The following is a 16,972-nucleotide window of genomic DNA, read 5'->3' as shown; positions in this document are numbered from 1 at the left end:
TTCCCTCTTTTGCAGTAATTCTGAAACCTGTAGTAGATATGTGCATGGTTCAGTCGAGTTCATGAATTGCCTGTGGCTTCTCAGCTTATGAGGCTGCATTAAGCACAGGCCTTGAAAAGGGAAAAATGTGGGGTAAAATGTCACTGTGATATCCTACCCAGAACAGATGAGTGTGCTATCCCATCTGAATACAGCAAAGATGTCCAGGGCAGCTTAGACTTTCATCAGACAGGAAGGTAGCAACTGGTGTGGCTTGCAGGCTTTCATTGTATCCACAGCCTCAACAGATTTGCTAACACCAGATTCCTGTGTCATGGATCTATAGGAGTCTACCAGAAACAGATTTCAAGAAGAAATGTTCATACATTTCTAGATTAGGAAAGGGGAAACAGAAAGAGGTGTGATACCTCTCCAGCAATGAGCAATTTTTGAGATAGACCCATGAAGGTAATCTTTTGTGTCCAGAAATTAGCAATACGTGAATGTAAATCATCAGGAGAGGCTCATGATGCACATCCAGAACTATTAAGACTTGGAAAAACTGTGTTTGTGGTTTTCTGATGCACTAAAAGCATGACAGATGTCACCATCAAAGTTTCAGTTGGTGCTGACACAACTTTTGAAGAGTGCAGTCTAGGAGATCCAGTAGCCAAATGGCCTCCAGAAACTATACAGGGGGATAGGTTTTACCGTCCTTGAATCTGAAGATACCTGGAGCTTTTTGCCGCCTCTGTTCTCCTTTGTCAGTCTCACAAGCTGTAGCTTGCTGTAATACAGTGATCACAGTGCAGATGCTGTAAGGTAGCAGCAAGAAGTGGTCCTACAGGCCTTGTAGTCTGTGCAAGAGCAAAAGACATCTTTCAAGGGAGATATAAGAGCTTACATGATTGCAATCATGGCCTTGAGGACTTCGTCCTTGCCAAAGCAGGAACATACCTGTGGCAAACTAAGGGAATAATTGCAGACACAGACAAGGCACTGCAGCCTAGGGCCTCCTTACTATAATCATGGGAATGGTGCCAACAGGGGTTAATTCTGCCTGCTTGTCTTGCAGCACTACAGGTCCATGAAAGAAATAGCTGAACAGGAAAATATCTGTGTGTCAGATTTCCATGCAGCTCAGATATGTACATATATAGAAAACACGAGTGCTAATGATGCATTTCTGAGGTTTATTACAGATTTCTTAAGGTTCAAATACTTGCTTCCAGATCTCAACTCTACTAAAAAAAAAGGTGAGGTTTTTTAGGTGCCTATTAAGGTTGTGGTTTTTCCTTCTACAAGCCCAAAATGACAAAAATTACTATAATGATCCTTTGGCAAGATGCAAATTTGCAGAAGATGGAATTTGGAACCATAAGGCAGCCAAGAGATGTTTCTTTTCAAGTTGAGTTTGCTGCCAGTTCAGAGAACAGGGTGAGCCAAATTTCGTTTAGTACCTGGAAGAGCACAGTAGGGAAACAACAGGGAGAGGAATTTGCTCACTGGTAACACAGCTGCTTCATAGACACTCTTGTGCTTCTGAGGTGCTCCCAGAGCCACCTTGGTCATTCTTGTTAACCCTCCTCCTTTGGCAGATGCCTGCACTTGTTCAAGCTCCTGTTTTTGAGCTCCAATATTTGTAGTGAGGCATTGACAGGACCAAATTACACAATTAGCTCCTAATTTCTAAGCTTACTTAAGTAAAACAAAAATGAAAGGTTTGACATGGACTAAGTGCTTGAGTTTAAAAAATTAATTTGAGAAACCCTAAATAAATGAGTCAAGAGAAAGGAGACAGTGCTTTTAAAATTTTCAAAATGCTATCAATTTCAGAACTATCAAAGTTCCTATCAATTTCAAAGTCATAAAATCACTTACACTTTGATACAAATCACTGTTAGAACAATATTTTGCAACTATATTTTGTGATAAAACCAGTAAGATTTTTTGATCTTACTTTTGCTCATTTTTTGTACTTCTGGTAAATTAAAGAAGTCATTATGGTGTAATAGAAAAGGATATAATTTTGGACTGGGTTACAGTTGAAATTAATTAGGTTAGTGAACTGTATCTGAATCATTGCTTTCATACTCAGAAATACTGTTTGGTTCAGATCATATTTTATGCCTCTATTATAGTACTACACTTTCAGAGAAATCAAAACCTGTAAAACTGTATCTGTGATATACAGACAAAATTACGGTAATTACATGCAAAATTTAAGTGTCTGAGCACAGGATTTGTTCATACTTGTTGGCTTTTAATTTATCTCTGATTAGCTGTTCCTGCTCTATATACCTCTTGTGACTGATGTCCAACTATCTTGTCTGCATTTGCCTGAAATTCTGCAGATTGCAAATTGTGCGTAAAAGAATATGTTCAAAGATGTAAACAATTGAATTTGAACTACACTTATTTGTGAATATTTTCTTTAATGAGCTAATAAGGAAACAACATTTTATTAAAAAGTTACAGGTTTTAGGAAATAAAATACAAAAGTGGGTTTTTGAGAATGAGTGTCTCCAATAATATTCATAAAAAAAGCTTTAACATCAGGTGTTTGGGTCACCCAAATGAGATTACAGAGCTAGAGCTCTGTTGTTAAATCAAAAAATACCTGTACCCAGATCCTCAGAAGTATTTAGAAATACTCCTCTTGTATTCTGTTCAGGCACTGGTCCTTCCAAAGGCTGACAGCACCAAGCTGGTGAGTTATGGAGCAGATGTGTGAGAGCTGAAGCCAATGCTGAGTAAATGACTTTGTTCTGGCAGCTTGCCTAACTTCAACCTTGCTGTGCATGACCCAGCTCCAATACAAAAGCTCTTTCAGACACACAGAACTACTTTTTCCCAAAGGTGACGTGTAAGAAAACTGTAGCTATAATGGTAAGCTGCTCTTTTTAACAATTATTTCCCAAACTGCAGGCCAGTACCTTTCTGGCTGTCCTGAAAGGGCTTAAAGTGGATTGGTCAAATGTCATGTGGTAGAAGTTCTTTCTCAGATTGGCAGTAGCTGTTGTAGTAACAAGTGATGACTCATGGCTGCAGGATTGATAACAACCCTAAACTGCTGACAGCAGTTCATTTTCTCCAAAGTGAAGGAGTGAATATGAATACTTTTAGCCAATTATAAAATATGGGCTGATATGGACTGATAGGGAGGATCTTAGCTGCTGGAAAATCTAGTGGAGGCAAGTGAACCAAGTGGAGGAGATTTTTTCAGAGTTGCATAACCCTGTTCTAGATATTTCTAGATTCTCTTGCTGTGTTCAAATAATCTATTATCTGCATTTGTTCTGACAATGATATGTAAAATTTATCCAGCACTTCTACCAGCTTCTTTTGCTCCCACTTTTCTCTGGTTATACAAGCAAGTGAAGCACTACAAAAACAGAACCAAAGTTTGTTACAAAATGAGAAAAAAAAACCCATAACCCATAATGATGCGGACATGAAGCCTCAATCATTTGAGCTTGATACTTTATATTGACTGAGAATTTACAGAATTTGTCAGGGATGAAGACAGACAATGAAGGATTTGATCACATAGATTTTCTGTCCTGAAGAGAGCCTGCCTTCTGGAAGCACAGAGTAGGTCAAGACGATGCATGGCTCATTTGTGGATAATGAGATCTTCAAGCATTTAATGGGACTTGTAGATAATTGCAGGTATCAAAAAAAGGCAAATGTTTGAAAAGCATATATCTATTTCCACATAAAAGTCTCTGATGGCCTTCTTTTTATAGACAGAGTATCACAGAATATTCTGAGTTGAAAGGGACCCACAAGGATCATCAAGTCCAACTGTTAAGCAAATGACCCATGCACGGATTGAAACCACAACCTTGGCATTATTAGCACCACATTGGATGCTGGCAGCGCAAATCTCCTGTTTTACGTGGTATTCTTATTACTCTTATTCTAAAACAATTAGGATTAGATGTGAAATGATAGCATCTCCTCATTTCTTCGGTCATTTGCTCAGGCTGTCAAAATGGATCCAAGCAATATCAGTTGCACAGGGGAATTTTATCTGTGTTACCATATCAATTTCACATGGAAAGAACTTGTGACAGTTACTCATGTCAACAAATAATCATTCAATCATAACCATTATCATCATTGTAAATGAAAACTTTTAGTCAAAAGCAACAAATCTATTGCTTCTCTTGAGCTGACAATCTGCAGACAACAATTTTCATTCTATTATCAACTACAGTAGTGGTACTGTGTTATTAAATAGACAGTATTTTGTTTTCAGAAAGAAAGAATTAAATATATGTATAAAACATCATAGAATCATAGAATTGTTTGGGTTAGAATGGACCTTAAAGATCATCAAGTTCCAACTCCTTGCCATGGGCAGGGACACTTTCCACTATACCAGGTTGCTCAGATCAACATCCAGCTTGGCCTTGGACAGTTTCAGGGATGGAGTATCCACAACTTTTCTGGGCAGCCTGTTCCAGTGTCTCACCACCTTCACAGTAAAGAATTTCTTCCTAATATCTAATCTAAAGCTACTCTCAGTTTGAAGCCATTCTCCCTTGTCCTGTCACTACATTCTCTTGTGAAAAGTCCCTCTCCATCTTTCTTGTAGGCTCCCTTCAGGTACCAGAAGGCAACAATTAGGTCACCCCTAAGTTTCCAGGTGTCTCTGGACGGCATCCTGTCGTTCAAGTGTGTCAACCATACCACTAAGCTTGGCGTCACCTGCAAATTTGTCAAGAGTGCACTTGATTCCTTCGCCTGTCATTAATGAAGATATTAAATAACTGGTCAAAATACAGACCCCTAAGTGACACCACTTGTCACTGATGTCGATTGGGACTCAGTCATTTACCACTACCCTCTGAATGTGAGCTAAGGCTGACTGTCATCCCTTATTTCCTCCTACCTGCTGCCTGTGTTGCAGAGGAAAAACTTCTATAGCAAAGCCTCTGAGAAATCTGTATCACAAGATTTGTGAATTGTTAATGCTGAGCAGTGCACAATTATGAAAGGCTTATTATACAGTTTCAATTGCAGCATTGTATTTTTTTGGACGTGTATGATCTATTAAGTTTTGGAGAAACTCTGGATTAATGGATCCCTTGCCGTCTTTCATTTCCTCTTCTGTGTTTCTAGGACTGTAAACCTGTACTTATACTGTTTTGAGCTTTATCTGTACTGGTTTAGCAGTAGTGAATATGACCTTAGGTTCTCAATTGCATGTAAACAGTATATCCTGACACAGACAAACTAATTACATCCACATTATGGCCCCAATTTGGTGGGATGTTTGTGGGTTTTCATTGTAGAATTTGTAGTATGTTTGTTTATTTAAATCTGTCTGCCACATTCACATCCTGAAACTATGAAGCACATTCAAAAGAAGAGGCCCCTGTTCTCTATGGTTACTCTGGATTTGCTGAAAAGAAAGATAAAATCTCCAATTAGGAGTCTTCCCTCATGGCTATGTTTGCCCCCAACCTATTCTATGATTCTGTGAAATATAACATTTTTACTGTCTTGAATGGAAAGAGTAATTTTCTGCTAGTCTGACAAAAGGTTGCGACCTTCAGATCTTGGTTTCTGGCATACCTGAACAAGATACTTCTAAGTGTTAAAACTAAGTTTCCAGTTCAAAAATGCAGTCTCTATCTGGGTTATATTTTTTTCTCCTTTTCTGAAAGCCTTTCTCATCCTTTTGGAGTTTCTCACTCTGTTCTTTATGCTGTCTTCTATTTTGGGACCCTGAATTTCAGGAGAGATTGTTGTGCTGCCTTGTAGGAGCTGGTCACAAAAGGAGAGGAAGCCTTAGGAGCCCTAGAATTACTTTGAAAGGCAAGATAGATCAACAGACTCTTAACAGTTCAAACACGTTTATCCAAACAGGATAAGGGAAAGCTAGGTCAAAGACCAATTACAAACTTAGGAAAGCAAAACAAGATAGGAAAACAACAGCATGCAGATAAGATGCACAGTACATCACATAATAACAAGTCATGTCAACAAGAGCTTCCAGAGATAAACATGAGGATATGTAGACAAGGGGATGTGAAGAAGTCCCTCATTGTCTTTCCTCAGCTCCAGGAAATGCTGCCAACTATGCCTTCATTGCCAGTCAGATCAGTTTGTAGTTAGAGTAAATTCTGCTGGGATGCTGGGCACTTTTATCTTGTGAAGCACTCAGCTTGGCGACCTTTCCTTTCTCATGAAGTCAGCTTGAAGTGTAGTATCAGTATGTCATGCTTTGAAGCTCAGCACTGGTGTCGGTTCAGACTGAGACTGGGAAGAATGGTTTCCCAAAGAAGTGGCTTTTATGGTTCTTTTCTCTCTCTTTTTTTTTTTTTTTGCTCCTAAATTGTCACAGAAGCAGAGATTGGCAGTACCTGTTCTCCATTTTTTTATTGTTAACATGTTGCATAATTAAGGCAGAAAACCCTCGTGGTTGTCTGAATGGGACTGTGCTCCAGCTCTTGCTGGACTAAGACTTGGCACTGTAGCAGCCTGAGAAAAAGACTTTCCACCAGCAGCATTTGTGGAGGTGGAAACTGTATTAGATTAAGATCTAAGTAAATACAATAACTGGACCCTAATTAGCCATCTACACAGAAATGTTCAACATGGTATGTTTGCAGATGGATGCCCAGAAGAGACTCATTTGTTTGCCAGCTTATTGGGCTCTGGATCTCTTACACTAGGCAGAAGTGACATCACATCAAATTAACTAACCCTAGAATTAATGCCAGGGTACCTTGTCAGGGAACAGAACATGATTGTCCATGCTATTAAAATATTGAAAAGGTCCTGGAATGGCTTAGGGTTTTCTCTGGTTTCTTCCCAAAAAAGTCCCAAGCAGCATGGGATTTAACACAAGCAAGAGACAATTCTTCACAAACATTCTGGATGTAAACAAATTACTTCACAGTATAAAACAATGTGGCTAGAGACCATTCTATACCAGTTGTCTTCAGGGCCAAAGAATGGTACCAAGTGTATTTATATTACTAGTTCAGACAAATTCTAAGCGTGTGAAACTCTAGAAAAAATGGCGGAGTCCCTGGGGCAGTCCTAATGGTGTTTACACTTCTGAGGCCAACTGGTTAAATTGTGGGAGAAGAAGGAAATAACAAGTATGATGAACTGAAGATCTGACCTGATGTTGTTGTGTGATAAGTCCTACCCAGCCAGCGTTCCTCCTCTGCATGCTGGTGCGATTTGCAAGTGGATTAACACCTGTATGTCTCTTCAGATGTCCCAGTAGAAAATGGAGCAGGTATCTGAGACATATGAATGACATGCTGGATGTGTTTAATGCAATAAGGAAAATGGAGATATACAAGGACATACTGTGTGTGTTTACTCTATAGTGGCTTTTGAGGAGACAAAAGGAGAACAAGATGTTACAAGAATGAGCCCTCTATGCCAGGCTATTTGGTCCTCCTGATAATATGGCTTTCATTAAATCAGCAGACCTTTGTAACATATGTAGGGCTAAGATAACTGTGATTTTCTTGTTCTTAGGTGTGAGTTCCCATTTACTGCAGCAGAGTAAGCTCCTAAAATAACAATGAATGCAAGTGCCAGAACTCCCGGTAAGGAACCACTTTCACTACCAAGGGTGGTCATTACTACAAAGCTGATGATTTGCAATGGTGCCACACACTGCAGTGGTGAAGAAAAAGGCCTTTTTTGTCCCTTCTGTGCTCAGATTCTCCCAAGAAGCTTTATGACCCTGTGTCTCTTTTGCAGGCTGCATGTAATATAAATTTCCATTCCCCTCCCAACTCTTATTCTGCCATTTAGTTCTTCATCAATACCTCAAATTCTCTTGGTTTTGATAGATGAGCCCTGCATTCCTGCTGAGCTGTTTGACTTGGAGGAACATTTGAAGAGTAAAACAAATGAATGAAAATGGTAAGTGATGACACTGGTCCTTGGAAGTAGCTAACAAACCAAACAGGTTTCAATAATAATTTTTGCATAGCAAAGTTTTGTTACTTTATATAGTGGAAGACTTAATTTCTTTAATGTAAGCCTCTTTTACAGACTCCTTTCAAAATTTCACAGAACAGGTATGCAAATTAATTTGTTGAGATAGCAAATAATTAGAGTCACTGAAAGATCCATGAGGGAAACATTTCTGAAAATTCTCTAAAAATGTTAACACATCCATTACAAAATACTACCCAGGAAAGTTCAGTCTTCTCATGGAGAGTCATTTTACGACACAACTCCCTTAAAATAAGAATGATTAATAATGATTAATAATTTCTTTTAAAAATTTTATTGAAATGCTAATTGCAGATGGGTAATAAGACTTATTAATAAAAAGATGCAAAATCTGCTCTTCCAGAAGCTTGTTGTGCAAGAGTACTCCATCCTCATGTTCCAAAACTGTATCTTTCTGCATATCCATGTGGAAAGATACTTTCACTCAAATTGTTCACATCTCTCAAGACATTATTAGAGTACTCGTGCAATCGTTCAAAGAACACAGCAGTGAAGCAGCACTCTACAGTTTCTGATGCCACACTACTCTTACAGAAGTTTAAGTAACAAGGAAAAGTAAAAAATTTTCACAAAAGTTCATGAAAAGAAAACACCCAAAACAAGTCCCCAGAAAGATGGGCATCATGCTTACAGATATTCCAGGAAGTGAATGAGTAGGCAAGTTTATTAGATAAACCTTGTCTAGTGAATAATTAACAGGTCTGCTTTAAGGTCAAGCTTAATATAAACTGTTTGTTTGGTTTTGTTGTTGTGACTGTGATGTTTTACTTTTAATGTCTAATAAAGGGTTATACCAGGTAATCCTGGCAGAATTAGGTGGGAGACCTATTTATTCAATGGGTCATATTGATTTAATTTTTAAATTTAGGTTACTGTTTTGATAAGTGTCTGTGTTTCATGGGATCACATATAATTCAGTGTTGTGGCCATTTTATCATTAAGCATACACAAATGTTAAATGAACACTATTGTTAAGGTCACAATATTAGTCAGGCAAAAGTCTGGAAATGTATGTGTTCTGTAAATACATTTTTATAAAATTGCAGATTATGTAATATTTATTTCATAGGGCCCTTGCCTGTTTTTGGATAAAACAGGGATATGAACTGAGTTTGTAATGTTAAAGAGATTATGGTAGGCATTTAGTAGGATTTCATCCATATTTGTGACAGAATTTGAGTAGTGATGCAACGAAGGTTTCCAGGGAGAAAAGAACAGGTCAGTGGACAAGGTAATTGAATGCTGTCTTGAAAGCTAAATTGTAACCTTGCCCCTGAGTTTGTAACTGATGCTATGTGAGTTACTTACATTTATCATAGGTAGCCACTAACCATTTTTTCAATGTCTGATGAGAATCTGATTTATCAACACACTGAGTACTTAAATCTGGATCTGAAGTGAATGACAGTTATAAGAGGGTAAATGAAGTATGGCATAGTGCTAAATAGTTATAAAAAAATAAAGGCCTAGACAGCTCTCATATGAGACACCTAAGATTTCTGGAATCTTTTATCTTATCTCCTTTGGATCTCAGAATTCCCATGTGTTAACTGAAGATAATAGCATACCTTGGTTTTGTAGCAGTGCTTTAAAATAAATGTGCCAGTGTTTTAGAAACACTCTGCCAGAATGACCATGTAAAAAAAAAACTGCCAGAATGACCATGTAAGAAAAAACTCTGGTGAAATCTGTAGTTCTACATTCAGAAAATTCTACATTCGTACTTGAAGAAAATCTAAGAGATAGAACATAATGCCAGATCGAGTGAGAGAAGTGATGGAAAATTTCTCATTAAATAAGTACTTTCTATTCCAGTGCAATGCATGGAAGAGGTCTCCGGAACAAAACTGGTAAACAGCCATGTATGTTAAATGATATAGTAAAATAATATGCATGCAGCAGGGAAGCAATTAAAAATTTCACAGACCTGGTGTTCCCCAGCTCTTGAGTATTTTGGCAGGGCTCCAAAGTGGATGGATATTTGTGGGTTTGCAAGAGTACTATTTAAGTCAGTGTTCTTGCCAAATACAGTTCCGAGACCATGGGTATGTTAAAGCCTAGACAGCTTTTCTAATAGTGTCCTTGACAAACATATGAGTAGATTTAAACAGGATTTTAGAGCTGAAAGAGAATGACAGATGCTATACTTGATAATGTTACTAGAACACTGTCTAGAACACAGTGCTATCACTACAAATGCCCACTACCACGATCCGAGAGGAGCACTTCCTATGGTTCTTGGGGGAGAAGCTTCTCTTCTTTCAGGAATGGATCTGACAGTTATACAGAATGCTCAGTGTGAGGGCATTTATGGTGGCATCAATGTTTATTGCCCCCAAATAGAACAAGAAATGTTGACCATTTCAAAATGGAAATTCACTATTAAGACAGGAAAAGAGGTGATTGCTATATGACAAGCTAACAGTTCAGTTACATTTAGGTGTCCATTACCAAGTAGTAGGGATGTAATTTCCTATTCTTACAGTGCTTTTTGACATAACAAGATGAACATATGAGGTAACTGGTGCTAGTGCTTGATACCAAACCATCTGCAAAGTATTTTCTGTGTCAGTCTTGCAGATTTCACAAAGATGAGCCTTCAAGTTTTGCTTGGGAAAGACCACAATGTTGTCATGACAGAAAGTCAATAAAAAGGCCTAGGAAAACACACAATGCTTATCTGTTACAACTGCTGTATGAGTATTGTTTTACAGGAAGTTTCCCTGTGGTATGGTTTATACCCTTACAAATATGAACTATGTCCTTATCATTTGAGATAGAACGCAGTATTTAAGCAGATACGTGGCAGTGACATGGTATCTCACACCACATATGGCTGTGTTCTTACCCACAGCTCCTGCTAGGGAAAAAAAAAAAAAGAGAACAAACATTTTGTTGTGGAGCAGGAGAAAGTCAAATAGCCAAAGCTGTTTGTTACTTTTTCTGTTGATCATTACAAAAGATAAGGACACACACTGTGGGACAAGTTTTGCCAAGATATCGGATTGCAACAATGTAAAGGAGCTGTGCATTTATCTGTGGGAAAGTAAAAGTTATTTTGTTATCTATTTTGGATTACCAAGTTTTTTACCAAGACTGTGTGATCGTGAGTTTTGCTCATTACTGTGAGAGTGGACATCGTTCCTCTGGCCTCACTTTCTTTAGTGTATATGCACAGTCATATTCTAAACAGCCATGTTTTGACATAGCCAAAAATCTCTACCGAAACAGATGCCTGTCTGCTCACTCCTCTCTTCCCATTCCCCATAGAGAATAACTAAAGCTGTAGCTCTTAGTCCCCGCCTGTGGCACTCCAGAGAAGTACTCAGAGGTGACAGGCAGGAAGAGAGACAGAGGGGATCGGGGCGGGAACGCGGGGCTCTCCGCGGACCGACCGTTCCGGGACGACCCGAGCAAGGGCTAGGCGACAGCAGCCAGGGGCTCTCGCTCTCCTTCTCCTCTTTTTCCTCCTCCCTCTCTCCTTCTTTCCTTCCCTCGCTCTCTTCCGTCCCGCCCCACGGCCCCCTGGGCGGGCCGCCCGCCGTGGCCCATATAGGGGCGGCTCCGGTTGCCGGCGGCACAGTGCATCCTTTCACCCGCGGGTTCCTCTCGGAAAAGGGTCGGATTCCCAATTGCGCCGCTGCCATGGCCTCAGTGCCCTCCGCCGGCTGCCTCCTGGCCAAGAACCAGTACTACAGAAGTGAGTCTTCAGGGGGGCTGGGAGCTGCCTGTCGTCCCCAAACACACCCACCGTTCTTCTCCCCCTCTTCCCTTCTCTCGGACTAAGGAACTCTTGTGGAGGAGGGAGGCTGAGCTCGCCGAGCCTCTCCCTAGGAGATGCCCGGGTTGTTGGCACTCGGGAAAGGTCAGAAAGTGTTTCAGATGATGTCTGGATAAGCTAGAGGCAAAGACATGTGTTTGTACAGGAGCTTTTAATTTCTTGGAGAGGTTTTCATACCAAGGAACTGAGTGTTAATGAGCATTTGCTTCTGGTTATTCACCTCTTCACAGCTTCTACCTGTGCTTCGTGTTTACTTTGCAAGCTTAAACACAACACAAAATCAATTCACATTTTGTTTCTAAATATGTGAAATAATTACTAGTTTGAGAGTACACGTGGTGTATTAGGATTCCATTGTACAGGATGGACACTGTTGTGTGAGTGTAGTATATGGTTGTATTACAATGGAAAGTATAGCAATTAGGTTGTTTTGGACTTGAATGTTCAAGTATAGACTTTCTTGTTTTGATAGCAATGTGGAGAATCATAAGCTTTTTCAGTTTTGGTGAAAGTTATCCAAATAGATCTCAGTATGCTTTTAAGTGAAGCATAAGTAGACTGAGACATCAACTGATATAAAAGTTTTTATAAAAACAACTGTAGTAGAATGGTGTATATAATATAGAAGTTATACTCTGTAGCTCAGTAAACTTGATTCCTTTGATATAGCAGCAGGTCTGAAAAACTCTTGACGTAGAAATAGTGTAGGCTCTCAAAGCACTTTTTAAATTATGTGTGTCTCTGTTTTCCATGAACAGCAAGACTGAACTCTGAATCCAGTGTTTCTTCCAGCTCCTCCTGCTGTTCAGATGCCACGAACGTTACAGACCAGGAAAAAATATTTCATGGTATTCTTCCCTTCTTTGAAACAGCCTTCAGTTTTGCGTGTTCATTATTCAGACAGTACCTAATAATGTGGTCTTTTCCTCCTTTGGCAGGGTTACCTGACTTAATTGATAAATACTGGTGGATAAAAAGCTTCTTCCATAGTGAACCATCACCACCTGTTGGCAGAAAAACACTATCAGCAAGCAGGTGAGTTCTGTTTTTACAATGGTGGGGATAACTTGCTGCATTTTCCTTTTGCTTAAAGTGTTACTAAACAAGTCATAATCCACTAAAACCCTCTGCAGGGTGCAATGCTCTTTTCTTGACTTACACTTGGAGTGTAAGCTCCCCGTGTTTTCATTTTAATAAATGGAATCATATGCTACTATACATTATGAAGGTGTTACAGTCTGTTACTGTTTCACATTTATGGTGCTATTTATTTAATCTTCTACCCATAGAACTTGCACACCCATTTATACAGTTTACCCATTTTACTTTATGTTAAAAAGATGATATGAATGTGTTTGAAAATACTTAAACAGATAAATATATTTGAGGAAAATACAATGAAAATTCTACTCATAACAGATTTATATGTATTTCTGCAGTACCAACAGTTGAAAGAACAGCGTGGTGACCTTACTGACTGAGATGCTATATACAGACCTGTTTTTCCAAGAGGCTTGGGATCTTCCTAACGTCTGGGTTCAGCTACAAGAAGAAAACAAAACCTTTAGGAAAGTGGAAAAGTGTATTTTCAAAATATTTGTCAGTAGCTTAAATGGTATTGCTTAATGGATATGTCCATGGCCCACCGTGTTCTTTACAGAATTGTATAATTTGAGATGTCTCTCTAATGGAAGTAACCAGAATTAAATATCCAGATGAACTGAATAATTAGAGAAAAAATTACAATAAAGGTAAGATTGTAGGTTTAGGAGAAGAATCTGTATTGGATGACTTTACAATGGGTTAAGTTACCTTTAAGATATCAGCTCTACAGGCAGTCACACTGATACAAAGATTCAGATCTATAGTCTGGAGTAGGACTGTTATATGGTACATGTCTTCCATCAAGTATATGTGTACCAGTTACAGAGAGTAAGTTTACAAGAATGATTGTCAATTGCTTTGATTTTAGAAAGCCCAGTTACACGAAGAAACAGTAATCTGTTTGGTCTCTTTGGTCAAGCAGGATGCATAGATCCTAACCTCAAATACCCAGGTACAACTTTCATTCATATCTATGCATGTTGGTTTCTGAGGACAGATTATAGGAGATGGACAAGGAACCAGTAATCCTAGTGGACACTGACATTTTCCAAGGAGAAAAGCAATCTTAATCAGAGTTCATACTCTCAGCTCTGTTTTAGATTTCTCTCACTCACTTTGTTGTGGCTTGAAGAGCTACTTGTTCTTAGGTGACTAATTCTATCAGTATTCTGCTCTCTGTCAGCTTAGTTATGTGCTAGATCTGGCAAAATGTTCCACTCAAGGTAATAACACTGTTATTATCCAAGTCAACCTTTGTTGTGATTCGTGCTCTTGAAAGACACTGTAATATTGCAATGTTGAAGACCAAATGAAGCTAATTAGTACATCAGATTACTTATTCTACTGGGTATGACTGAAATGCATCAGAGAATATGGCAAATAACATATTTGGCTGGATGATAAAATTTATATCAATTATCTATGCAACTCTTTGATGTATTATCAGTAAACCTGCCTGATGTTTGTCCATCACTGGAGGAACTAACAGTAGCAAATATTAATGTAACCAACATGTTTTTACTATGAGTTAATGGTTGTCATGGCTGTGCATAACTTCAAAGTGTATCAAGTGGCTTCTTCAGGAGGCTTACAGTCTCCATGAAGACAATAAATGCATGGTAGGTGACAACAGACAAGAACACAATTCTGAAAGCATAATTTCAAGAGTCTTTAAATGAACTTATATGTCTTACTTTACTGCTATTGTATAGTTTCATCTTTGTCCTTTAAGTGTACAGAATGAGCTTTTTTTATGCTAAGATTTTTTTATTAATAAATATTTAATCAGTAGTTGGTCTGGTTTATTTTTGGCTTTCAATAACAACCTGGTGTTCCATGTTCTTTGTGGTGCAGTTGGTGGCCTGGGGGTTTTTGGAATGTGTATTTTTTTTTTTTTAACATGAAGAATTTTTAAAATTTAAAATTCCCTCAGAGATCTGTGTTGTGTGTGTCACATTCTTCCCTAAGTCACTTCAAGTCTGATGCGAGGTGAAAAAGGAATATAGGCTAGGAAAAAGACCCTAACGACTTTTTATACACTATCATGTTGTAAAGGAAGAGAAAAAGACAACTTACTCATTGCAAGAAGGTGATTGTGTCTCTCTTTGAAGATGCTTGAAATCACAGAAGAAATAGATGCTGTAGCCCTATTATTACACATGAGAAATACTCATTTCAGAATTTACAAGCTTCCCCACTACTTGTTGAGCTTAAGGTGTTTCTGTTCTTATATAGTAAAAAATGGAGTGCAAAAGAGGCTTAAAGAGCTGATAAGCTGTTAAGACCCACAAAAAAATCAAAGCACGTTTGTTGTTGTTGGGGCAGCAAGAGTGGTAGTAGGCTCTATGAGCTACTGGTTTTTGTAACGGCATCATGGTGTTAGAAACCTCCACTCTAGAGAGGTGTCCTCCTGACATCCACATCACCTTTTACTGTGATCAGCTCAGCATTGGAGTGGCACCACTGACAACTCATAGTGATTTCTGCCAGTTCTTCAAAGTATGCAATGAATCAACTCAATTAAACAACCTCCAATGTTATTATAACAAACTCCTTAGAGTATATGGATTAATGGGACATGAAAGTGCTTGCTATCAAAGGGCTGCATCTTGTTACTTCATGGTGATAGGGAAATGTTAATTTTCTTGATTTAAATGCCAATACAGTGTAACTTTGGGAGGAGGGGAAAGCCAAAATTTAAAAGATTTAAAGAGAAACTGTGATAAATACAAAAGGGAAGCTATATTGTATAGTTTAAATACAACTTAGAATAAGAAAAATAGGAAAATAATATGATTTCATATACCTCTCTGAGCAAGACAGGTACAAAAAATGCCTTTTCCTGTTAGAAGGTCTATAGGTAGAGATTTATTTTGATGAAGTTAATTTGTGTATTTCTATCCATGTGGAAAAAAATAAGTATCAGAAACAGGACTTATGCCAGTACGGAAGTACTAAGTTAGATCCAATTATCAAAACCAAATTAGGAATGGAGAGCTGGACTTGAGAAAGAATTTTTTTTTTTTTCTCAAACATGCATATAGCAGTGATATTTAATAATGGGCTTCCATTTCTTTCCCAAGAGAAAACTGAAGTCATATTCTCCTGATCCTAGTAATGCTCTATTTTAGGAGTCAAAATAAAAGAAAAATCTTATATAATTTGTTTTGGTTCAAGAAGGATGAAATCTTTCTCTTGACCACATTTAGAGAGAGAAATTCATTATAATGAAGTATTTTTCCCCTGTTTGTTGTGGTTTGGAAGAAAAGCCATAAAGTTACATTTCTTTCCAAAGACTTTTTTGCCGGTGTGTGGATGGACAATAGTGAGGATTAACTCTAAAGACTATAGCTACTGCAGTCTAATGGGATTTTTTGGCATAATTGCTTTTTCTACAGAAGCAAGAATGATAAATAAATCCAAGTAAATAAAACTGGTTTTCAAATAAGAATGAAGAGCAAATCAAGCAGCAAGTCAAACTCATTTTGAGTTGTTGGGAGTAAGTAATATCTCTGTAATTTATTTGTTAGGGCCACTTCTCTTTGTGATATTAAAACATTCTGATATTTTTAAAAAATTGCAAATCCCTCTTTATTTTTTTCATTATCTTAACTAATCATGTATTATTTCTTATTGAAAGCAGACTATAATTGTCACTTCTCAACTGTTCCATGAAGGAAAACCCAAGCAGGGTTTTTCAGCCATTTCTACCAGGATTAATGCTTTTTGCAAAACATTTCTCAGATTATTGCACTTACAATAATCCACAGATGGTGGCTGAAAATTTTGACCATGACCATGCTCGGTGCCCTGACTGACTCTTCAGTGATGGAGGGATTTCTGTCATCTCTCTTTTGTCTTGCACTCTGTCATATGCCATTTTAAGACGTTCTGGCAGTACCAGATGTGAAATATACTGCATGTAATCACTGGAAGATAGGTCTTTGTAATAGAAAGAGGCTATCACTAATGGAAAAGAGAATCATAACAGCATATTGGAAGGAAGTTGTGGAAAAGCATATTTTTTCCTTTTTTCCCCATTCCATCTCTCTCAGAAACTCTGGAGAAAGAGATCAGTTTCCCAGACCTGCATCAAAAGAGAAGATT

General features: G+C 38.2%; 1 protein-coding gene across 4 annotated transcripts; it reads left to right on the top strand.

The window, feature by feature from the left end:
- Window positions 1-5,478: 5,478 nt before the first annotated feature.
- PPDPFL (pancreatic progenitor cell differentiation and proliferation factor like) lies at window positions 5,479-14,659 on the top strand. 4 transcript variants are annotated; one of them, XM_027638876.1, is made up of 5 exons: window positions 7,642-7,884; window positions 11,251-11,680; window positions 12,520-12,609; window positions 12,700-12,796; window positions 13,181-14,659. In XM_027638876.1, the coding sequence occupies exons 1-5, from the start codon at window positions 7,876-7,878 to the stop codon at window positions 13,227-13,229; spliced, it is 675 nt and encodes a 224-aa protein (XP_027494677.1). In that variant the 5' UTR covers window positions 7,642-7,875; the 3' UTR covers window positions 13,230-14,659. The 4 variants fall into 4 exon arrangements, with proteins under 4 accessions (XP_027494679.1, XP_027494680.1, XP_027494677.1 ...); XM_027638878.1 differs by lacking the exon at window positions 12,520-12,609 and having other exon boundaries at window positions 5,479-7,884; XM_027638879.1 differs by lacking the exon at window positions 12,520-12,609 and having other exon boundaries at window positions 6,522-7,884; window positions 13,201-14,659.
- Window positions 14,660-16,972: the final 2,313 nt, after the last annotated feature.

Source organism: Corapipo altera, unplaced genomic scaffold (assembly GCF_003945725.1).
Source record: "Corapipo altera isolate COAL_440 unplaced genomic scaffold, ASM394572v1 49, whole genome shotgun sequence".
Lineage (NCBI taxonomy): Eukaryota > Metazoa > Chordata > Aves > Passeriformes > Pipridae > Corapipo > Corapipo altera.
Note: the sequence above shows the minus strand (reverse complement) of the source record. Positions and strands in the feature narration are given on the sequence as shown.